The following is a 23,772-nucleotide window of genomic DNA, read 5'->3' on the forward strand; positions in this document are numbered from 1 at the left end:
AAATCTTCAGGGTGCATGTATTCTTGCATGTTGATTTCAAATATGTCAATTAATTTATGGACAACAAGTCCTCATGCACTTGTGCAATATGTTATGTAACTTTTGGCCAAGAGTTGAGGATATTCTTTCTGCTGCAGGGAACTTGCTAGGTTGCATGCCATTGGTGTATCTTGACATCGAGCTATGCAGTAAGGGTAAAATTATGATCCTGCCTGTCCAAGAAGTTGAGTTATAGGACTTTGAAATTGTTACTCTAGAAATAGAGTACAAGTTTTTCTTCATTTATGAGCAGCAGCAAAGAGAACAGTGAACAGGCAATGCCCTGCTCTTTCTTTTGCACATTTTAAACTTCTTACCCAGCGGAAAAAGGCACAGTAAGGCCTGCAGATTGCTGTGGCTTGTCCCATCTTCATCCCTCGCATTTGCCAGCTTTCTTTCATTTGTCATTTGTCTCCCTTGCGCAGTCATGGCTCTTTGGGCATGACACCGTTGCACATGGCTTCCCTGGGTGGATTTACTGACTGCTGCCGCAAGCTCCTACATGCTGGTGCAAAGATTGATGCCAGGGATGACCAGGGACGAACAGCTCTACATTTTGCTGCATATGGCGGGTAAGTAGGGGCGTGATTCAATGGGTGCCTGCTGTGTAGTCGTCCGAGCTGCACACGACTTGATGGCATGGAAGCTGGGCTGTTTTATCGCCTTTGATCGCTGCATGCCTCTTAATGATGATTCCTTTGTTGTGTGGATGTTAGCTGTGCGCACACCGCGGTGCCATCCCATAGGAAGTATGTTATTCCCTTTATAGACAAATACTTCAAGATTTAGAGTACCATATATTGGGATCAAATCAGATATCAAATACTTGATTATTTGACCAAATATTTGTAATTATTGAATTTCACACAAGCCGTCATTTCTATAATTTCAAAATTTTTGTAACATACTAATTACTCCACCTAAGGACTGCACCATTTCCTTTTAGGGAATTTTTTTGGGAAAAAATTGGCTGACGATTACTTTTCTAGGCAATGCAAACTTTGAGTGTAGCTGCTGTAGTACTTGAACCGCAGGCGACCACATATGGAATGCACAAGGCCGAACAGAGGCAGCTCTGGGTTTCGGCTTGGGCAGTGCGCACAGCAGTCCGCCACCGCTCAGCTTCACATACGGTGGCGCGAGACACAGTAGGAAACGTAGGAAAGCCGCCTGCCCTCCAGAACCACAACCCATCGGAGGAGGGAAAAAAAGTTGGGCAAGTTGGTAAACATTCATGATGGGTTTCAAAGCGCGACAAGACGGAGACGAAAGGAGAACACGCACACACGACAAGCACTTGCTGTTCAACCCAAGCACAACCCATCATTTCCCACTCGCCTGCCCTCGAGAACCACAACCCATCATTCCCCACTCTCCCCACGCCCAATTCATGCGCCTCCATCCAGTGGATAGTAGTATCCAATAGAGCGAAAGCATCAAAGGGATCATCAAGGGTAAATTCAACTGTTATCTGGCGCCACAGGTCGCCGCAAGGGAACTTATTTTTATGCTGCCGCCATACTCTTCTCCTCCGCTTTCCTTCTTGCGCTCTCTTCGCTGCTGTCGTCTTTCATCCTTCGCTGTGCTCGGTGTCCACTCTTTTATCCTCCGCTATGCTCCTTGTTTGCTTGGTTACGCTGAGGGACGACAGCGACGCCACTCAACACAGGAACGGATGCTTACAAGTTGCACTCTAAAAAGTGCATCCATTGTGCAAATAAATATGGTGTATTTCTGCTAGTATTCAGGCATATTCAAGCTTATGTTACTTAGAATAAAATTTCTGAAGTGAGAAAGTAGCCCAGGAAGTAAGCTTCAGTTATTGCTAAGTTTGGTGTAGCGTAATATGTACCGATCAGTACTTTTGTCACATATACTTTTGTTTCTAACATATTGCATCAAGCTCTGAAAAGAAATGCAACCTTGCATAAAAGATATTGGTGGTCCAACTGTGCAGTGGGAATTGCTTATATGCGGGACAGTTGGCTGAAAGGCGGGGACAACCCTCCCTGCAAAGCCCCATTACTGATAAGTAGGGAAAGATAATAAATTTACTGACAGTTTTTGTTTTTTTCTTGCCTGATATGCCAGCACAGAAACTCGTGCATAGCTACACTTGGTTAGCATAATGTTTCTATCAAGCATGCCTTCAGTACCTGCAGTTATTTGCACATTTGCCTGATGCTTCGGTGGCTTTTAAGCTTTTTGCATTTATGTACAGACTGCAAAACATTAGCCTTTCTTTTTTTTTTCTCTTATCTCTGAGCACATGGTTGTTGCAGTGTGTCAAACTGTTGTGGTCTGCCTATTTATCATGCAGCAATCAAGAAACCTTGGAGTTGCTCATTAGTCGAGGTGCCGACTGCTTTGCCTGTGATAGCTATGGAAGGTGAGTGGCTGAGCAATCATTTTACATTGACAGCAGGTCTTTAATGTAGCTGGGCACATCATTAGTGTGCACCCATGTTTTTTGCTATTCATACAGCAGGCAAGTTAGCTGAGGTGTGCTCTCTCCACTATTGTACAAGAGTAGTGCATGAAAATTGGCTGGTATCGTTTACTTGTGTCATCTTCCTTGCCTCTAAATTCATGATTTAGGTGGAATATTGCTTGTTCTGGCCACCCTCTTTCAAAAGATAGTAGCCTTGAAGGAATGGGGACATGGACAATTGCAGGTTTTATGTGAGAGGTTGGCTGGAGCAGAATCATCAGCTTGCACGGGGACTCATTTCCATGTCACAAAGCAAACGCATCACTTCCCACCGTCTGTGAGGGCAGACTGTGAGGGCAGAGAAAGCAGTGACTGATGAATTCATTACGTTGCCATGTCTAATGCTTTGATGACTGCCCCACTGGATGACACCATTGTGTGGTGTTATTACACAGTGCTTACAGTTTTGCAAAACTTTTTTAGTCCTTAGCTAAAAGAGAAAGTTAGTCTTGTTTTACTAAGACCCGGCTGGTGCGGGGCAGTGCCCGAAAGAACTGTCCAGCGTGCTGGGAACTGTTATGGGATTTTGCTGCAATGATTCACATGCCAATAACCGAGAGTACTTCGCTGTCGCAACGGCACCTTTGGGAAAGCAGCATTTGCTGTGTGCTGGGATTCACTTGTGTTTGGACGCGTCAGCAGGAGGAGGGGTGAGTGCAGCGGGGTTCTCACCCCTTGTCCTTCCCTTTGTATTTCGGCTAGGCTTCCGCTGCACTATAGCGCAGCTGGTGGCCCCCAGCAGCAGAGTGGAGGCTGCTGCAGCTGCCTGAGTACCCTGCTAGCACTCGGCTCGGATGTGGACCGGGCAGATGCGGAAGGGCGGACCCCGCTCCAGATGGCAGCCACCGCCCTGGACCCTGACGGCAGGGCCCTGGCCATCCTGCTCGAGCACGGTGCCCAGCCGGGGACGCACGACAACCGGCGGTTCGGGGCCCTGCACCACCTGGCAGCCACAGGGCACCTGATCCCCCTTGCAACTGTGAGTGGCCCTACCATGGCCCCTTGTTTCAAATCTCTCAGGTGTTATGTACACGATTGTGTACAGTGTTTGTCAAAAGTAACCAGGCTCCATGGTTTGCTTCTCATTCGTATAACAGAACCCTCACGGCTTCCCTCAAGATCAAAAAGTTCTTTGAAGGAGAGAACAGGGGCTCTTCTTATCATGCGCAGATTTAGAGCTTGAGGGCTGGCATAATAGCTTTAATATACGACTGAGAAGAAAAACATGCAGCCTGGTTACTTTTGACAAAGACTGTACATCATAAATATGCAGTGTTTTATGGGAGTGTGCTTCAACTACCAGTGTTTTCTTAGTTTCAGACAAATTTAACACTCTTCATATCACAGCTGGAGGCTTTGTACCATGCCCACCTAAAGTGGGTAGAGATACCACTTCAACCAGCGATGAAGATCATAAAAATAGAATGGAATTGGATCAGAATTGTTAGGTCATGCTTAAAATTTTTTTAAATGTTGAACCACAAGTTGTATTGAGCATTTTACTTACACATGCCTTATATGTATTCTGCAGCTTTTATCTGTGATGACTCCCGAAGATATCAGAAGAACAAAGTCTTGCAGTGGATTGACGCCACTTCACCTCGCTGTAAGTTGAGAATGAATTGCAATATTTTGTTGATCTCGTTTCTTTGACAGGTCATGAATGGCGGGGGTCTTGGATTTTTGCTCCATGCATGCATATTTCTATTGAGCTGGCAAGTTTCTCTGAGAGCTACTTTGTGCTAAGTTATGCATCCTTAACTGCATGTTAAGGCTAGTGGCATTCTGTAGTGGTGCATTGCCACTAGGAAATGTGCTGCTAGTGTGGGTGCACACTGTTCTAGCTTTTGCGCAGCATAATTTTTTCTCCTTTGTGGTGCAAATGCGGAGTGCACAAAGTAAGTCAGCAGTGCTGAGGTAAAGCTGTTGTAAACTAGAAAAGAACAAGAAACAAAATAAAGGTATCGCTATTACCGGCCAGTTTGGTCACGGATCCCAGAGGATAGGCTACATCACCATTCACTTCAAAATGATGGCAACCAGTTTTTCTTGGTGTCGATGTTAAGATTTCGCATCAAAGGGCGAGAAAATTTTAATATTCACTTTTTTCAGCCATAAAATAAATTTGTTTTGTTGATGAACAAACTTCATCATACCATAAAAGAGCCAGAGTATCATTTTTACGGAGCAAATTCATTTGATGAAGACGCAGTGCTCCAAATTGAGTTGTCACCTCGTGTATACTGCTGAAAGTTGCCACTACTTTTTGGCACCATGGGCTGAGACGAGTATTTTTGGAGCAGATTAAAAATGTTACAATTTCGGCAATCCCCTTGGGCATCATGTATCACCATGGGCCATGCTTTGCATACAAAGAATCAAAAAAACACATTCTTGATATGTGTTGCAGGGCCTTTTTGAAAGTGTCTCTCCATTCACTCATTGTGCTTTTTTTTATTTTACTACAGTGTCATGGCATTGCTTTAAAGGGACACTGAGGAGAGCACTATTAATATTTTTTTTATAGTAAAATCGGATAGTTCGGCATGTCATGGCTTTGTTGCCACTTGGCCGGCAGCGAAAGATGCATTTATTTCTAAGAAATTTGGATTCAAAGTTGAAAAAGTTTTTCCTGCCGCTCTGATTCAAACTTGGGAATCTCCTATGACGACACAGGACTAAGTGATGTGAAACATGACGTGCGCATGATGTACCTCAGACTCCGTGATTTCTGCAGCCAGCAGTGCAGCCTAGCACACTGGCCTAGCAGCAGCCGAAAAGAAAGGTACCGCCGGTCGCACGTTGAAGGCATCTATCGGCTATTGTGGCCGTCGCTACAGTCGCTTCAATTACGTTTGCACTGGCGTTTTGCCAGCGTTACGATGGATCTCGTTCTCGAATTCGTCAACGAAGTTCTCGCAAATAGATACCTTTAGCATACCGTGTACCTTGTTACCGCTAGCGGAATACCGGGAGCCCGCCTACCGCCGGAAAACAGGCGCTGATTGGTCCCGATGCTTCAGGAGCGCGCGTAGCTGCCGGGCACGTGGCGCCATCTGGCGACGTCAAGGACATTTGCGCATGCATTGGCTGCGCCTCAGGGATTTGTGGCTTCTCGGGTCCTAGAGTTGCTAGAACCATTGATTCGAGCAACACTGCTTTGTTCTATGACGTCATCACGCTTGTACTTGCGAGTTTGGCCTGTGGCGGCGATACCTGTATTTTGGTTCTTGCTCTTTTCTACGTTGCAAGAGCTTTGTTGTCAGTATGAGCGGCGTTTTTGTAATCAGGAGCTGGTATTCTGTCGATACAAGCCAACTTCAATTTCTCCTCAGTGTCCCTTTAAACTGTGTTTAATTTATTTTTTTTTTTTTTCCTGTACATGATTCCACCATTTTTTTCACTCCTGTTCTGTGCAGTTTGTTTGCTCATTTATTTTTTGTAGACAGATCAACCCGTGTGCTTGTTACCGTCTCTATTATTTGTGGGTTGCGTAAAGCGGTCACGTGTGTTGTGCCCAGGTGGCGGGGGGGCACTGCGACAGCCTGCGGGCCCTGCTCTCGGTCGGGTGCCCCGGGGAGGTGCTGGAGTGCACGGAGGAAGAGCAGGGCTGGAGCCCCCTGGCCCTGAGTGCCCTGCTGGGCCAGACTGACTGCCTGCGCCTGCTGCTGCAGCACGGTGCGCAGCCCCTGAGGCCCAATCCACGCTCGGGGGCAACCTCACTACATGCTGCAGGTGGGCACACCGTGCTGTTTGGTCTGGCGTTGCAGCTTAACACTTGCCTGCCCATGCCTATGCTCTCCGAGGTCCCGCTGAGAGGAGGAAACTACTGTATTGTACAGAAGAGGAGGGGGATGGGGACGCCAGTCCAGGGGAGGCTAGATCGGGGCCCCAAGGGCTCGTAACCTTTGGCAACCATTCTGCTAGCCTCGCGGGGGGACACTGGTCTTGAAAAAAAAAATTTTATTAATGAAGTCACGGTTACAAAATCTTCAGGGAATATGTATTTTTGTGTGCTGATTCTAAATATGCCATTTAATTTCATATAACACAATTTCACGAGCACTTATGCACCTTTTATGCTAGTATTTTGCAAAGACTTTTGAAGAAAGTGTGCTGCGGGAAACTCGCTGAAATGTATGCCATTGGGTTCTCTTGACACCAAGAAATACAATAAGGGTAAAATTGTCTTCCTGCCTATCATAGAACTTAAGTTATAGAGTTTTGAAGTTGTCGCTTCAGAAATGAGAAGGAAAGTGTGTATTCCTCTTTCTGAAGTGGCAGCTTCAGTACCCTATAACTCAAGTTCTACGAGAGCCAGGATGATAATTTTACCCTTATTGTATTCCTTGGTGTCAAGAGAACCCAATGGCATACATTTCAGCGAGTTTCCTGCAGCAAATTTTCTTCAAAACTCTCCGCAAAATACTTGCATAAAAAGTGCATAAGTGCTCAAGGAATTGTTTTACATGAAATTAAATGACACATCTATAATCAGCGCACAAAAATACACGTGCCCTGAAAATTTCATAACTATGACCAAATTAATAAAATTTTCTTTTCAAGACCAGTGTCCCCCCTTAGACACTGGTCTTAGACCTGTTTTCCTTATTTTGAGTCCAATCCTAATGAAACTGTACCACCTTGCTCAGTTCTTTATACTGATTCCAAAAATGAAATTACTTTTCTCATAAATAAGTCAGTTCCCAAGATTATTAATTTTAATTAGTCATTCATTAGTACCTCGGTGCAAAAAAAAACTGCTCAATAAAAAATCATTTTTAATCCATGGCTACATAGTATGGTGAGTGAAGAGTGCAATAATCAAAACCGTTTTTCCATTTTACCCTCATTGGTAATTTCACAGCATTTGGAATGTCAGTGTTCAAGGTGTGAATGTAATGCATCGATAAACTTTGCAAAATTATAAATTTTTGAAGTGCGGTTGAACAAATCTGCTTCGATTATTGCACGCACTGTGCCTTCAGCTTCCCTTAGCAAACAATATGACGTCTCAACCTGTCCTAGATGTTGAGATATCGATTAAGACAGCCAGATGTCCAAAATTTTCATGCCATTAAATTGTCTGCTGCTGCATATATTCAGCCCACACGATGATCTGAATTTAATATTATGGTCAAAATGTTGATTTCTTAAGGGAAAGAATTGGTACAGTTGGAAAATAATAGCTGTAGATTCCACAAATGTTATTTTTTTTAAATTGATTTTTTGGTCATTTCTTGGTCTCAAAGACCAGTGTCCACCCTTAACTATTTTGTCAGCGTGACCGCAGCCGCTACAAACTTGCTGAGACATTTGGTTTGTTGTTCACACATTCAGCTTTCATTTCCTGCATAAGTTGTATTTTTGCTGCAAGGTGGTAATTTTTGAAATGCGCTTGAAGTTGAAGGTGCGGCGTCGAATGCTCCAAGCAAGGCATCAACGTCGGGAACGGCGCGCGCTCTAAACAGCCCCATTGCACGCAATTCTGCCGCATCTGCAGCACATATTGTTGATGTGTTGAGTAGCAGGGACTCCGATGGCAATGTTTCATCGACAGATTTTGTTTCCACAGCTAAAACTGCACAACCAGAGCCCGGAACGGTGGCCTGTTTATTTTCTTGTTCCCGGGTCTGTCTGTGCGAACCGGAGCGCTCCTATAGAGCCGCTACGGTGATGCTGCGCCATCTAGTTTGTTCTTCAGAAACTAGTTTCATTTTCCATGTAGAGTGCAATTTTTTCTTTCTCATTTTCTTGATCATTGGGCGTTGCACCTCCAAGGGTTTTCTTACACTGTTTATTGCTAGTCAGGGCATGGCATCTGACTGCTTTTCTCGCCACCTTGTGGGGCTGCCTGATCCTGGAGTTTAATCAGTATAATCAGTAAGCTACAGTTTGATATATTGCAATGCGCAGTGCATTTAGCACTTCTTTAATAAGTAATTTTATTTTAACACACTCAAAATCTGTCATTTTTTGCGGTAAGGACAGAGTTGACTGTATCACACTTAACAGACATTACATGTGACATGTCTACTATATTGAGAATTGATAGATCGGGGCAGATTGTTATGCCAGAATCTAAATTTCGTGTTTTCTCTTTCAAATTTGTTTTATTACAGCAGCCTTAGGTCAGACGGAGTGCCTTGAGATCCTTCTTCGCAGTGCCAAGGGATCTGACGCCGCCAACACTAGAGATTCTAGCAACAGGTAGGTGTTCCACAGAACAGAAGATCAGCTGACGAGGCACGCGTATGAGAGTTGCCTCGAAGGAGGAGGGTTGCGGTCATTGGCTATATGTGCAGGGATGCATTTATTTATGGCTGGTGGTTGCCGCACTAGTAGGCACCATTTCTGCTCCATGTGTGCTCTTCATTCTGTGTTTGTCTGCCTTTGGTCCAGTGTGCTTTTAAGTGATGCATTCTTCTGCTGCTGCCATGCGAAATTTATAATGCTGGCATTATCTGCCATGCACATAACCACGTAAGGTGTGGACAGAAGTAAACGGAGTGCGCTGCACAAGAGAAAACTGTCTCTCAGCTCATCTTAGCCTAGCCGGGCAAAAGCTCAAGATCTCCACACGCATGTGGACGCCCCCATCCGGCGTGACCCTCCCATTGCTCAGCATTGCTTTGCACTGAAATCCAAAGCCACTGGGCTGTTGACACTGCAGTTTGCTACTCACCAAGCTAGAGTCATGATGTTAGAAGTGTGCAGGTGGCAGAGGTGCACAGTTTTATCATTTGTGTTCTCCATTTGCCTCCCGGCTGTTAGCCTTGCAACTCAAGCACCTTAGGAAAAGTTTGTGGCTGTGCACGAGGCCAGTGAAGGTAAAGTAAGCTAGCATGAAGTCACGAAAAACTACGGTTAAACCTGGGTGTAACAAACCTTCTTGTAGTGAATTCCTCGATGTTACGGGGGAAGTGTTGAGATCAATTTCCGAACGCAGCTCCCATTGAAGTGTGTGTATTTGTGGATTCCATTTAACAAAGGTATTGTGGCGGTTGACTTTGATGTCATAAACTGACTACGTCAGCTTTCTGTTAGCTAATGCTGTTATGTGAAATTTGGCTTAGCTGAAGCTTCATTATGATAAAACTCAGCTGACATGAGAGGAATGTGTACGAATGCGCTGAGCAACTGCAGTTGACATAACACACTGTGCACCAGTGCCACTGGTGCATCTACACGGCAAAAGCAGCAGTCTATACTGCTTTTTCTTTTAGAATGTCGCACTAGAACAGTTCATGCTCTTCATGCTCGAAAGCAGTGAAAAAAAAAAATTGTTCTCCTCAGGACACCACTGATGCTGGCTGTCTTGAAGGGTCACACAGACTGTGTAGAGCTGCTGCTGAGACATGGCGCTGCTGTGGACGCCGAAGACTTGTCCAGGAGGACAGCCCTGTTTTATGGAGTAAGTCTTGCCATTGTCTTGGTATGGGTTATCAAAGATTAGCGTAGCCCCTCAAGTTCTTGCTCCTTCTTCTGTGCAAGCTGCTATACTCAGTCAACTAGAATCAAAAGTACGCAAATTTCTCAAACTAAGTGGTGTGGACACTTTCAAGCATTTATTGTGCAAAGCTGGTTAGTGCTGGCCACATAGTGCTGTTTTGTCAAAGTAGCGATGGGACTGCATTGATCTACTGTAATGTCCTGATTTTGCAACAAAAGACCAGAGGCTTGGGCCTCTCTCTGTGTATTATTCTTTCATGTTGTCATTGTTGCAGGGGAAAAAGAAAGGGCCACCTACCGTATTTACTCGAATCTAGGCCGGCCACAATTCTAAGCCAAGACCCGAAAGTTGAAGGCCACAGAAAAAAAAAAAAACTTACCTCGATTGTAGGCCGGCCGAAAAAACAACTGCGAACAAGAGGTACAGCACGCAAACGACATTTATTGCCAGGAACCCGCTCAGGCTGATCCTGGGCTGGCGTTTGTGCGAGGAGACGTATGCAACGCCAGCCCGGGATCAGCCGCCGAAGTCCCGCCCGGCTTGAAGATTTGACGACTGCTCTGCAGCGAGTATAACTTTCCGCTTGAAGGCGGCACTATAATGGCACCGCCTGTTTGGTGCCATGGTGTTGGTGATAAAAACCACGCACGAAAACTTCACTGCTGCGAATGTGCTCACGCCACCGCACGAGAACAGAACAGGGCCAAAATGGCAGCCAGTGCTCATGTGTGCTTTGATCAGTATCGGCTACGGATAGCAACGGCTACGGATAGCAACGGCTACGGTGCTGTCTTTCGTTGGCGTTTTGTGGGGGCGCCACCTGCGTGCTACATTTACTTGTATTTTACGAATACGAAACCTCGAAACGAAATCCTCGAATCTAAGCCGACATAAGAGTTCTACATCTCGTTTTTTTAAAAAACTATCGGCCTAGATTCGAATAAATACGGTATGTGGTCCCTCAGCGTGCTAGAGGTGAGGTCATGCAGTGGTGTTGACATCCTTTCTCTCTTCCAGGCTTTTGGGGGCAGTGAAGCGTGTGTCCGGCTGCTGCTCAAAGAGGGGGCCACTGTCGTGTTGCGGGACAGCATGGGCAAGACGCCCCTGCACCTGGCTGCAGCAGTGGGCAATGGCAGCGTCCTGTCGCTCTTGCTGCGCCACTGTCCGGACGGGGAAGGCCCCGACCGACTCACCGACCTTCAGGGGTTCACTCCCATCCACTGGGCATGCTACGGAGGTGAGCACACAGAATACATGCGGGAAACGGGGTGTGGTTCTCTTCATCTCACTTTGTCATGTGTGCGAACAACGATATGACTGTAAGGTTACTCATGGAAGGATGTAGTACTAGTGCCGGGCATATCAACAGCCACAGGGCAAAGTGTGGGATTAAGGTGGGGACGTGGGTCTTTCAGTCTTTGCTGTGTTCAGTTTTGTGAGGCTCCTCTTTTCCACATACAAGGGAAGTTTGTTGACTGTCAAATTGGTGATTAAGTGATTTGATTTGGTGATGATCGTTGTCTCGGTGCAGGAACTCATGGAAATGCATCCAAATATGGCCATTTTGTATTTCTTCGTATTTTATAACTATCAGCCATAACGTGGTCTGTTCGGACTCGTTTGAAAGCTCAGTTCTCCAGCTGTCTTTCCCACCAGATCAGAACCTTTTGAGCCAATTCGGTGATTAGGAAAACGCCAAAAATAAAAGTGGAGATACATCATGATTGGCTGCCTCGTGTGCTACAAGGCAAAATAAACACTTTTTATTGGTTAGCCAGCGCCATTTTGAAAATTTTTTTGACGTGAACACTTGAAATCTTTAAGCAAAGGGCCCGTAAAATTGATAAACGGCCAAAGTATAGGCGACAGCAGAAATGCGTACTATTATCTGTAGTGTTCTGAGGCATCGGACCATGAACCAGCGCATGTGTTACAGTACGTGGGTGCGCTGTCAGGTGGTGTCTTAACGGCGGTGCCAGTCATGAATTGTTGAAGCCCTTATCAGCTGTGTTCACTGGTTGTGAATAGCCAGCGAGTGTTGCTGAAAGAAAGCTGATGCTTCAGATTGTGCACGGCAATGCATCAGGGGGTGCGAGCCGGCAGCAGAGTCCGCCGCTACACGGTTGTTGTTGATAGGTGAAACAATTCCCCAACGCCGCCCTTGTTGAAGTGCGTGTATTTGAGGCCTCCATGTAACGAAGATGTTGCAGAGGTTGACCTTGATATGGTTACGACCTAAGGAGCCATGCAGGCAGGCATAGGGGACAACTCAAGACTGAGGTCGATCTTATAATCCCAGAGCCATATCTAGCCTGAGCACTCCTCACATGCCAACAGCCGCTTCATCGTCGTTACGGCTAAGCGCGGAGGCTGTGCTGTGCCTAGGCACGTGCCGTTATTTCCCCCCATGAAAGGAAAGCATAGTCTTGATGCGAAATGAGTTTTGTACAAGTAAAGAAGAAAAAAAAAAGAGAAAAATAGGGGTCAGCTGAACTACAATCCATGCTAGTTGGGGGGCGGGGAAAGTCAAATTCGCACTTGCGGGAAAGTGATAGGGGTGCAGAACACAGCATAAACAGTGCTCAATCACAAGTGCACTACATGCACAATTCCGGGTTGCTGAAGCCTTTGGCTGACAGTCACAGTTCCATCAGGAACAACTTAATAGTTGATGCTGTTGATGCGGCGCAGGACTTTGTATGGTTCATTATAAGGAGGATGGTGAAATGCACACTTATTAGTGGCTCTCTGAAGGTTGCTCGATGGCTTTTCTTGTATGCATATTACCGTATTTACCCAATTCCAACGCGCCCCCGATTCTAACGCGCACCCAATTCACGGCACCAAAAAAGAAAAAAAAATTTCAAGCCCCGATTCTAACGCACGCCCGATATTGGTAATGAAAAAAAAACTACAAGCCCCGCTTCTAACGTGCATGTGTCTTCCACGAATGAAAATAATTTGCAACCGTTTTTATATTTTAAGGAGAGATGCGGGTGAAAAAACCGCGATTTTTTTCGATAAAGTCGATTTTGTATTTTCTTGCGTTTTGTATTCCCCCAAGCCTCTTCTTTTATGTATAAAAAAAATCAAAGCCGATAATCAATGCGAAGTTAGTAAAAAATGCAATTAAAGCACTCGCGGTGGCTCGCGAAAGTGCGAATTTGACCGAATTTCGGGAACGCGGCATTTCGCTCCACGGCGTCGCCCGCTCTTGAATTTTCGCGGGGAAGTAGGCCTACCCATCTTCTACCAGAAGCCACTTCGGCAGCGGCGCATTCTAATTTTCCTTTCTCCGTATTGATAAAATACGAAAAAAAAGAACGTTTCCTGCCCGAGTTGAGCGTCTCGACTGGCCCTTCAAGTCACGTGGTACGATCGGAGCCCTTCCATTGGCTACGAGCATTCCACCGCACGGTCGGACGCAGACGCTCTTTCTTCGTTCTGCCACCACCGAGACGTGAACCAACGCTTCTGCCCGGATTTTTCTCCTTTCTCTGCTATGGATGTGACTGAGAAACGAGATTTTCGTTCATGCAAGTTCCTGACAAAGCATCAGTATAAAGGAAGACGCCCCAAGCGCAAGCGGAGAGCTCCGGTGACGGGAGGTTCGTCTGCTGCTAGGCGTAACTGCGGCAACGGCGATGCACCATTTGGATCCTTCAAGCTTCTTGCGGAGCATCCATGACTTCGTCAGTGCATCTGAGCAAAAGATAAAGATGTTCGACGGCCAAAACAAGCGTAAAAACGAGTGCTGTTATCTGTGAGATCGGCATGATGCACGACCTCGCAAGCGGCGCGGCGTGCCCCGCCTGCGGACGATGTAATCTCTGTCAGAGAATCTGCCACAAAACAGAAAGGACTTTCATCGTTTTTGGAACTTTACCGCCGAAATGACGCGTTTCTGACAACCGTTGTTTCATCAACATATTCTTCGAGCCGCGTATCTCGATCGTGCAAAGGCAGCGATGAGGCGTCCGCCCGCGGCAGTGCACGGGATACAGTCGCCGTGAACCGGTTGAAAACGGCTCCTGCGACGCAGAAAACGACGAGCAAACGTGCTCCCATGTTTGCCAGCAGTTAGTGAGCTCCCACATCGTATAATGGCGATGACGATGGGCAGCTACGGGGCAGTTTCGGTTTGCACTCGAATCCAACGCGCATGCGATTTTGAGACGTATTTTCCCCGAAAAAAGGTGCACGTTGGAATTGGGTGAATACGGTAATAATTTGTTAGGGGGCACAAACTTGCTGTTATTATACAGCTGGCATCACGAAGTGGCTTGTTATTTTATCTTTTTTTCTGTCTCTCTCTCTCTCTCTGTTAGGTCATGGGCCATGTCTCAGCATACTCCTGGAACACTCTCGAACAAATACATTTCACGGGAACTCTTTCAGCCCGCTTCATTGTGCAGCGTGAGTACTGCACTGGCTCTTTTCATAGGAGGGAAGTGGCTTCGAAATGGGATTTCTCACATCTTGGCAGCATTCATAGCACTTGTTGGCCAATTTAATGGGCTAGGCTCTAAAGTGTGATCACAAGCTTGCATGACATGTGCACTGACTGGTGGCTCTGAGGGAACTGGTAGTGAACTGGTAGTGGTGGTAGTGAATTCTACACCTGCTTCCCACTTAGGTTGTCATCAGTACATTTACGGAAAAATGGCGTGTTTTTTTTTGGGGGGGGGGGGGGGGGGTTGAATTCTTTATGGATGTTTTGGATTACTGAAGTCATGAAATCCTGTGTGAGCCTCAATTGTCTGATCAGGCTTTGTAAGTCTAGGCCATAAAATTAGTGCCTGGGTACTACATTTGCTTTATACATCTTATAAATTCAGTCACAAGCAGTTTCCATGCTGCTGAAAACTTGGATTCACCTTGCTCTTTAGTAAAAACTGACTTGCGAAATAATCATATACAAGTTTTTGCATGGAAAACGAGTGTAAGGCAGGTCTGTTTCATCAGGGCTGTAGCATGATGTGGTGATGCTGCATAGCAAAATGAAGCACAGCAGTGAATGCATGCTTGCTCCAATATTCTGCAGGTGTTCACAGCCATTATCCTGCACCAGCTGCATTTTTGAATTCCGGAATGATGTCAATGAATTTGAATTCTAGAATGATGGCATTCCATCTGCTTTTGCTTTCATGTACAAAAATTTCGCTTTCAAAATCCACTGTGGTGGCACACTAGCTTTCACTTGCGTATACAAAAGTTGGAGGGGACACTAAAGCTCCACCTTAAGGGTATGATGGGATGGTGTTAATGGGTTAATGCCCATATGTGCAGAATTGGTCATTCTCAGCTACATTCATAGAACCCTGGGAGTCCTCGTATGCAGTGGTGCAGCAGTTTGACGACGCACCACTGCCGTGCGACAACAGGTGCTGCCACCGGTGGGGCTTGCGAGACCCAGGTTTCTCTTGTCGTGCAACCTCTCGCAACCAATCATTAATTTAACTGCTACCTGCCGCGGTGGTCAGTTAGCTCACAATCCAGAGTGGAGGTTGTGATGATGCCACAAGATCACATGACCCAGGTGGCCCACCTAGGCTGCTTCTCTGCAGATTTTTTTTTGCTCAGAACGGCGACGACAATGCCGGGTTTTCTGCAGAACAGGAGCCTTAACACTGTAGCATTAATAAAACCTCGTTAATTTGAAGTTGTTGGGTCTGCCAGAGATATTCGAATTAGTGTCCGAACATGGTGATAGAATAGGACCCAGGCAAAATAATTTGTTGAGGGAATGCCGTACCTTTGCTGGACAAACTTCGTGATTATTTGAAGTACTAATCAGATATTTAGCCACGGCACACCACACACAGAATTGACGCAGGCTGGCGTGGTGCACAGTCAGCCTATCACGGAGCAAGAATGATATTTCGCGTTAGAGCATACGCCGACGCTGCTAGGGGTGAGAGGGGGGGCTTTGAAGCCAGAGCTTCCGCTAGACAGTGATATTAGAGATTTCTAGCGTAGCGTGCACCGCACGCTGCCACACTGCATCCATCGCGGCAGGTGTGCCTACAGCTGGAACGCATCTGGTGCTATCTGGTGCTCTCGGGACGATCTGCGTATGCACACTAATGGCGCAGTAAGTAGTAGCAGTGACGGTACAGGCTATGCTAAGATGGAGAGATTTAGATTTATCATAGCCCGATCCGCTACCTCGATCCGCTTTCCTGGGGACCCAGCTGCACCAAGCCAGTGGCTGTTCAGTTTGGAGCTAGTCAGCTGGGCCACACGCGAGGACGCCATTTTACAGGACAGCATAAGGGCCCCATGTCGCAGAAAAGCCAGTGTTGTCAGTGACATCGGCGTTGGCATGACGGAAAAATCCTCATTGGTCGAAAACGTGGCTGTTACAAGAGGCTCCCATAGATGGCACCAGCAACACCAGCAGCGCACGGGTTTGCAAGTCAGACCCGCTGCCGCTACGCCACACAGGCACATTCATACAGCTTGGTTAAAGTGCGGTTTTATATGCCTGTGGTGTGATCTTTCACACATTGATTGTGATTGAGAAAGGGGAAACAGTGTCCGTGTCTGCGTGGGCAAGAGGAACTGCTTGTGCGTTATACCCTTAAAGGCTGAGCTTAAGTAGTGTCCGCCCAACTTTTATCGCCTGTTATCGCCATTTGCCTCTTGCTGCTGGCTTTGTGATTGTATCATTGTGTGTTTATTGCTTTGAGCTGCATGCGTGCTGTCATGCCATCCCACGGGGAACTATATAATGTGGGACTGGGTGGGAGGAGGTGTCTAATGTTTGGAGTCAACTTTTTTTGGCCAGTAAGGAGTGCAAGTTGGGGTACCAACATATAGGTGGCAACATACAGTATATATTTTGCGTTGCGACCTTTGTAGAATTTTTTAGGACGTGTTCACAAAATTTTCGTGGAATGTGTGCAGCCTCTTTTCAAAGCCTTAATTTAAAGAAGAAAATGCGCAAATTATACGAGTAAATACGATAACAGGGCTGGGGCAGGCCGCCGCTTCGAATTATCTGGTAAAGTTTACATGAGAAACTACGGGACCGCGGAAATTCTTTGAATTATTCAGGATTTCGAATTAACAGAGTTCAAATTATCGAGGTTTTACTGTACAATGTGCACCGCCGCGGTGGCTCGGTGGTTACGGCGCTCAGCTGCTGACCTGAAAGCCGTGGGTTCGATCCCAGCCACAGCAGGTGAATTTCGATGTAGGTGAAATTCTAGAGACCCGTGTACTGTACAATGTCAGTGCACTTTAAAGAACCCCAGGTTGTCGAAATTTCCAAAGCCCTCCACTAGAGTGTCCCTCATAGCCTGAGTCGCTTTGGGATGTTAAACCCCAATAAACTGTACAGTGCATGAATTCCCTTGATTAATCATGCTGTTTTTAACTGTCATGCAGTCTGACATGTGATGTGAAGACTGATATAGTGAAATCAGTGCCTGAAGGGGATTTGTGATTTGTCAGTGGTTAGATGGAACTGTGTGGGTTTTTATGAAATGGCCTGTAAAGGTGTTATTTAGAGGTAGCAATGCTTTGCTGGTCAGTTTACAGTAGGCGGTATCTAGGCAAATGGCGAGAAACATGCACTGCACGCTTTGTTTGCTCACGGCTTCACAATGCTGCCTGGTTCATTGCTTGCAACGTTGTTAGTACCGCCTAGGGAGCATTACCCTGCACATTTAGGCACCGCTTGCTTGTCTTGCGTAAAATGCTGCTGCTGGTGTCTGTGTTATTGTCGTTCTGTGGTACTATACTTGTGCGATCTGGCAAGTGGGGAGGAGACCAGGTGGCTTACATAGCATCCTCTCTTCTTTCCCACCCTCTTCTCCTATTCCTCTCTCCTGCACCACACCCTTGCTGTGCTTTCCTAACCGTGCCTGTGACTTCATGCGGCTTGGCACGTGGGCCACAGTTGCAACCCGTAAGTAGCTGCTATTGCTGCTGCCACTGCTGCTGCTGCTGCTGCTGCCTTCAACTGCTGCGCGATACTGCATGGAACTACAGCAGCCTGTGTTGCTATACTATACCTCACTGTTTGTTGACACTGAAGTGGAAGCCATGGCTACTGGTGACGTATCAAAAGCGCAGTACTGAAACCTATGAACTCAAAGCCCACATGCCATGTTCCTCTGTGGCAAAGGCGCTGGCAGATATGAAAACCAAATGCCTTGAGTGAAAGGCAAAACTGCTGTGTTTGCATATTTAAGTGGCTGAGCAATAAAAAAGTGTAGAGTGCCGCAGAGTCCTTAACACCATTTTTCTCGTGTGGTCTCGAACACCTGAAGGTGCTACACAGCTGCCTCTTCAGTGCCAACAGATTGTGAGATGAGAGTGTAGGGTTGTGCTGCTTTAGTGAAGTTTAACAAAGTTTAACTAGCCTCAGGCTATATTGGGCATGTCAGTGTGTGTTTTTGTTTTCTTTCTTTTTTTGATAGCCAAAGCTGTTGCCTTAGCAGTGCACCATTGTGACCAGTTTCAGATCTTGCCTCTTTTTTCGCCGCTGATCTATAGACTTCATGCTAGCATACGCCACTTTTGTTTAGTGCCATTTTAAGTGTTGCTTTGCTTGGCATCTATGGGTGAGGCCAGTAAGATAAGTGCGAAATTCTGTTTTGGAGCATCTATCATAGCAATTTTTTTCTCGCTCCTGTTTGTGTGAGGCTGCTAAACTTTGGACAATTTTGCATGCAGAATGCCAGAGTGGTAACCTTAGGCCTTTATTAAAGCACACTTAATTATGCGGTTCATTAAATTCAATGCAGGAAAGGTGCCGATTCCACTGTTTGTATTTGTTTTGTCTGTGCCCTGTGTGTTTTCGTGGGCCTTGTTTGCTTGTTACTGGCATTCTGCAATTCTTCTTTTAGAGTGTTCAACACTTTTTTGCTTAATAGTTCATTTTACCTTATCTTGTATGCAGCTTTCCCATGCAAGTATTTCTGCAATATTTGTGCAAATTTACATTTTTTTTTTTGCTTGCAATGTTTTGATGGGAGAGAGCTCAAGAGCCTAGAATAAAAGTTACTATATTGAGAAATCTCTTGTGACACTCATTGCCATGGCTTTGTTTCATTGTCGTCTAAATGCAAGAATGCATATGCACTGATATTTTTGATGCATGTTAAGAACCCCAGCCAATAAAACAATCTGAAGCCGTCTGGTGTGGCATGTGGAGGTTCATTGTTGAAATGCCTGCCAAAATTCATCTGCAATAGATAAAGGCACTGTATTTGCCCCTTGTGTTAACCGTAACTGCTGCCGACCTTTGCATACATTGTCTGCATGGCACCTTGCATGCTGGTAACGTGGCTTGTGCAGCTCTCTGTCACTTTACTTGAACAGGGTATTTATTGGACAAAGCACGAGAGCTGTTCACCCATTGCCTGCTACAGTACAGAGTATGCACTGAAATTATAGTTTAGTAAAGTAAGATATCAAATGAATGTTTAGAATGTAAAGGAACAGAGCACCGGCATATTTTTAAATATTTTGTAGCCTTCCTTCACACGGTGTTATCGCTAGATTGAAAGCAGAGTTTGAAGAAGTGTCATACTAATCTGGTATTCAGTTCAACCATGCTTTGAAGCTATGAACAGGAGTTGAAACTGCACTTGTAACAGCTGGATGCCATTAAATCGAGTTTTTTTTTTTTGCAAATTTTACTCTACACATGTCTATCTACCCTAAGCTTGGGAATTGCAATGACTTTCCAGTTCTGTGCTCATTTTATGCAAGGCTAAACCATTTCTGTGGCCCATTTTTTTTTCTCATATTGCTTTAAATGTCTTGTATAGTTTCCAATGCAGTTACAGTTTCTAGAAGATTTTTTTTTTTTCCTCCCCTTTCTTTGTGGAACAGATTCCAAGGAAGCGAGTTTTGTATAGAATTGTTGCTCAATCATTTCGGGAAGAAGTTAGTGCAATTGCGGGACAAGAAGCAAAGGTAAGGCTCCGGTGTTTATCTGGTCACCATTCTCTCACCTTTCTTCTTTTTTTTTTTTTTCGCCTTTCTTTTCATTCTTGTAAACTGTGGCTGTAGAAGTTGCGTTTAATATCTGTTTGCTTCGTGCCTGTAGAGATGCCTGCCATTTCTCCTTCCTTGCAACTGTGCTCGCAGGACTGCGCTTCACGCAGCCGCGTGCGACGACAGTGTGCTGTGCCTGCAGACCCTGATCAAGGAAGGGGCTGACATTAATGCCACTGACTGCAGGGGCCAAACACCGCTCATGATGGCCGCCGCCCATGGGAGCTGCAAGTCCATAGGTGACCGTTACCTTTGCCATTGCCTCGCTCCGGGCTGCAGTGTGTGAGCAGGCATGTTCTTGAGGGAATAACTGAAAAGAAAAAGTAAAATGGAAGGCACAGCCATCATTCATTCTCGTTCACACCTCTTTCAGTTCTTTCAACTTCTAGGTATCTTGTTACGGCTGTTAAAAACAGGACGCATGTGTAATCTTTAGCGAAGTGGTTTGAGCACCCATCCTAACATGAACAGCTCTCTATGTGATGACAGCTTAGGCTGCATGTGGCCATATGTTCATACACAACACTGTGTAAGAGGAGCTGCAGTGTGCAGCAAAAATTTATTTCATATAGTTACATTAAATTTATTGAAGATATTAGGAATAATACTATGGCTATTCTCTCGAAATTGCACTGTTGTATATCTGGGAAATCTCTCTGAACGTTGTAAAAGGCTGCAGAGCTAAGAAAATGTGGAAGAGAGCTGGTTTAACACTCATTACGTTCCTGTTCCTATCGGTGCACTACAGGTAAAGACGGTTTTTTGCAAAGCACCATGCTTGTTTTGAATATACATGAAGCAGTGACTGTTGACATATCTAGAGTGAGAAGGAAATTTCAAAGAAATTTAAAATTCGCAAATTTGAAAAAAAAAAAAAAATGCCTTGACCTGTGGTATGGCCCTAGGGATGCAACAAAACAAACGGGGTCAGAATAGATAGAATAGTCTTGAAGAAATCTGCTTCACAGGGTGAGTATGTAGTCGGAGAACCGAAGCAGAGACAAACGGCATTTCCCCTCAATGCGGTTCAGGAAAAAAATTTTTACAGGACTTCCGGGTTGATTTCGGTAGCCGCGTTCAGATGAGTATGACAGAAGTCGACTCTAGTCCACTTTTTGAGGGAAAGTGCTAAAACATCGAGGAAGAGAGTAGAGGACAAGTTACGCCTTTTCTGCTCAAAATTTGCTTTTTCCCTCAAAAAGTTGACTGGAGTCTACTTCTCTCGCATTCATGTAACCGAGGCTAGTGATTATCTTAGAGACAGCATAAAAAAAAATAATGAAGCTTACAATTGGATACAACAATTACCAAGAAATCAACTTTTTGGCCATTTTTCACGATTTCAAAGCCGCATCCCCCCTTAAGCCAAGGTAGAACAATGCAGTATTTTTTTGTAAGATTGCCTTGTGTTTTTCCTTTCCTGTTTTGTAATGCTCATGTGCTAAAAGCTGATGTGCCATATTTGTTTTGCTTTTACTTTGTGTTGGTTGGCTGCATTTAGTACAAATTCAGATCTGTTAGGTTTAGCCGCCGCAGTGGCTCAGTGGTTGTGGTGCTCAGCTGCTGACGCGGGTTCGGTCTCGGCCGCGGCGGTCTTATTTTGTTGGCGGCGAAATTCTAGAGTCCTGTGTACTGTGCGATGTCAGTGCATGTCAAAGGACCCCAGGTGGTCGAAATTATCCGGAGCCCTCCACTACAGTGACCCCTCATTGCGTGAGCCTTATTTAAAATGGTAAACCCCATAAAACCAAAACCAAATTAAATCTGTTGTGTGTGTTATCATTGATAACACTTAATGAGTAGTTCTGTCACTTCATTTTTGTCTTTCAGAGGCCTTATTGGAACTGAAGGCAGATATTGTTGTACAAGACAACAAGGGTAACAGTGCTCTTCATCATGCTTGCTTGCAGGTAATTGGTCTTTGTTTTCTCTGAAATGTGGGATTTCCTTTGTGGTATTTTAGTCATCTGGATAGTGCATCTCCCTTGTTATTCTAGGTTTGTCATAACGATGTTGAGCATGACTATTGTTTTTGAAATAGCAATGGGCCTTTTATGTGCCAACACTTAATGTGCATTGTTGGACATTTTGAGCCCATTTACAATAGCTTAGGTACAGAAGCTTGGACTTTCTTTATAGAGTTAGACATAGAAGACTAGCTCCTTGCAGCCAGGTTGAAGCTACAGGCTCAGCTTAAATCAGCATCACACCTTCACTGTGGGACCATTCAGTTGCAGTGTTTGTGAGAGACTGTCCAATTTCTGCAGCAGAATATTCTTGAGGAATCGAATAAAGTTGTTGCTTTATGATACTGCTGCACAAGAATCTAAAGCAATAGAGAATTTCTTTGCAAAAACAGAAGTATATTTCTTTAAGAACAGCCGTACGACTTTGTTTCAGCCACAGAACCTCATTTATGCAACTTCCGAGGGACTGCACAAAGTCTTTGTGTATAAATATGCATGTCATATGTTTGGAAAGTTAACATCGTATTAGCCTGACATGCTGGCATAATGGATGCACTTATGTGATGAATGCACCCAATGTTCTGGGGTCAAAATCATTTTTTTCCCTTTGTATTACAAATGTACAGTCATGGACAAAACTTTACCAATGCAGTGCAAAACACGAGGACAAGACGAGCACAAGGACTCAGCGCTGTGTTTGTGTGCTCGTCCTGTCCTCGTGTTTTGCATTGTGTCGGTAATGTCTTACCAGTTTGCTCAACCTTCCACTTTGTCATGGACAAAAGTTTGTCATGGCAACGAAGTTTGTTCCATTGACTTGAGAGGCAACAGTGAGATATAATAGCCATTTCACACAGTTGACTCTGTTTAAATTCAAGATGGTGCCTTTCAACACAGCAAAGAACTGATTGCCTGTGAAAATGATGCCTGCTCGCTTATGATTAGGTCGAAGAAATGAAGAGGTCAAAGAAGTGAGCTTGCGGTCAAAAAAAAAAAGCAATCTCTACTGCCACCTATTTTAGTCCGCAAAATCTAGCTTTTGGACGCCATAGAGCCCAGAGCATCGGTCATGAATATGTACACATTCCTATGAGATGTGTGCAGCTCCTCAGCAAAGTCCTATATATTGTGAAAGTCTGAAAAAATTGGTCGACTGCTGTAGTTAGATTGGAGCAGTTGAAACAGGCATCAATGTCTCTTTCATTGCTAGAAACAAGAAGGTGCTGTGGCCACAATATTGGAGAAAGCAGACTTCGTGAAGCTTATCAACATGATCAACGATGACATGAAAACGTGAGTACACAATGCTTGTTACCGACAGTGTAATCGTCTATTTTTTATATGTGCATACAACATGTCGCACGGCTAGGAGCAGTTCAGGTGGACAATTCCTACTTACGTGAACATGCATTCAAAAATTCAGCACTAACAAATAGATTAGTCCAGTCTTACCTGTAATGGGATGCTTTGTTCGCCAAGAAGTCTACAAATAACGGTTAGGATGTCATTTTTTGTTTTTTGGCTCCTCACTGGCCTAAAGCCACGACGTCAGTCTCGGCTCATTTTATTTATATTTATTGCAGCATTCGAAGCATAAGCAACACCTAAGGCAATACAATGTAATTTTGATAATTTCGAAAGCTTTATTCAAAGGCCTGGTCAATTTGTACATTTTCTCCGACCTGAAACTTTATAATGCAGGTTATACTCTATTATGTGCATATGCAGTGCACTACTGACCAGCTAATTTGTTAACCTTGTTGCATCTTCTGATACTTTCAATGTGCTGGCTGCGTAACACCCTCAAT

At 45.1% G+C, this 23,772-nt stretch overlaps 1 protein-coding gene across 3 annotated transcripts in view; it reads left to right on the plus strand.

The window, feature by feature from the left end:
* Window positions 1-23,772, plus strand: part of LOC149341695 (uncharacterized) — a 48,674-nt gene that overhangs the window by 14,657 nt on the left and 10,245 nt on the right. For 2 of the 3 annotated variants that reach the window (XM_089543861.1, XM_089543864.1), the window contains 13 exons: window positions 465-611; window positions 2,360-2,428; window positions 3,233-3,509; window positions 4,062-4,136; window positions 6,052-6,265; window positions 8,653-8,740; window positions 9,827-9,944; window positions 11,001-11,220; window positions 14,312-14,399; window positions 19,833-19,916; window positions 20,091-20,236; window positions 21,828-21,907; window positions 23,175-23,257. In XM_089543861.1, coding sequence (XP_089399987.1) covers window positions 465-611; window positions 2,360-2,428; window positions 3,233-3,509; window positions 4,062-4,136; window positions 6,052-6,265; window positions 8,653-8,740; window positions 9,827-9,944; window positions 11,001-11,220; window positions 14,312-14,399; window positions 19,833-19,916; window positions 20,091-20,236; window positions 21,828-21,907; window positions 23,175-23,257 — 1,689 coding nt within the window. The remainder of the gene's footprint in view (window positions 1-464; window positions 612-2,359; window positions 2,429-3,232; window positions 3,510-4,061; window positions 4,137-6,051; window positions 6,266-8,652; window positions 8,741-9,826; window positions 9,945-11,000; window positions 11,221-14,311; window positions 14,400-19,832; window positions 19,917-20,090; window positions 20,237-21,827; window positions 21,908-23,174; window positions 23,258-23,772) is intronic. The other variant, XM_089543862.1, reaches the window with a different exon arrangement.

The sequence above is a fragment of the Amblyomma mixtum genome, chromosome 5 (assembly GCF_055824585.1).
Source record: "Amblyomma mixtum isolate Tamu chromosome 5, ASM5582458v1, whole genome shotgun sequence".
NCBI lineage: Eukaryota > Metazoa > Arthropoda > Arachnida > Ixodida > Ixodidae > Amblyomma > Amblyomma mixtum.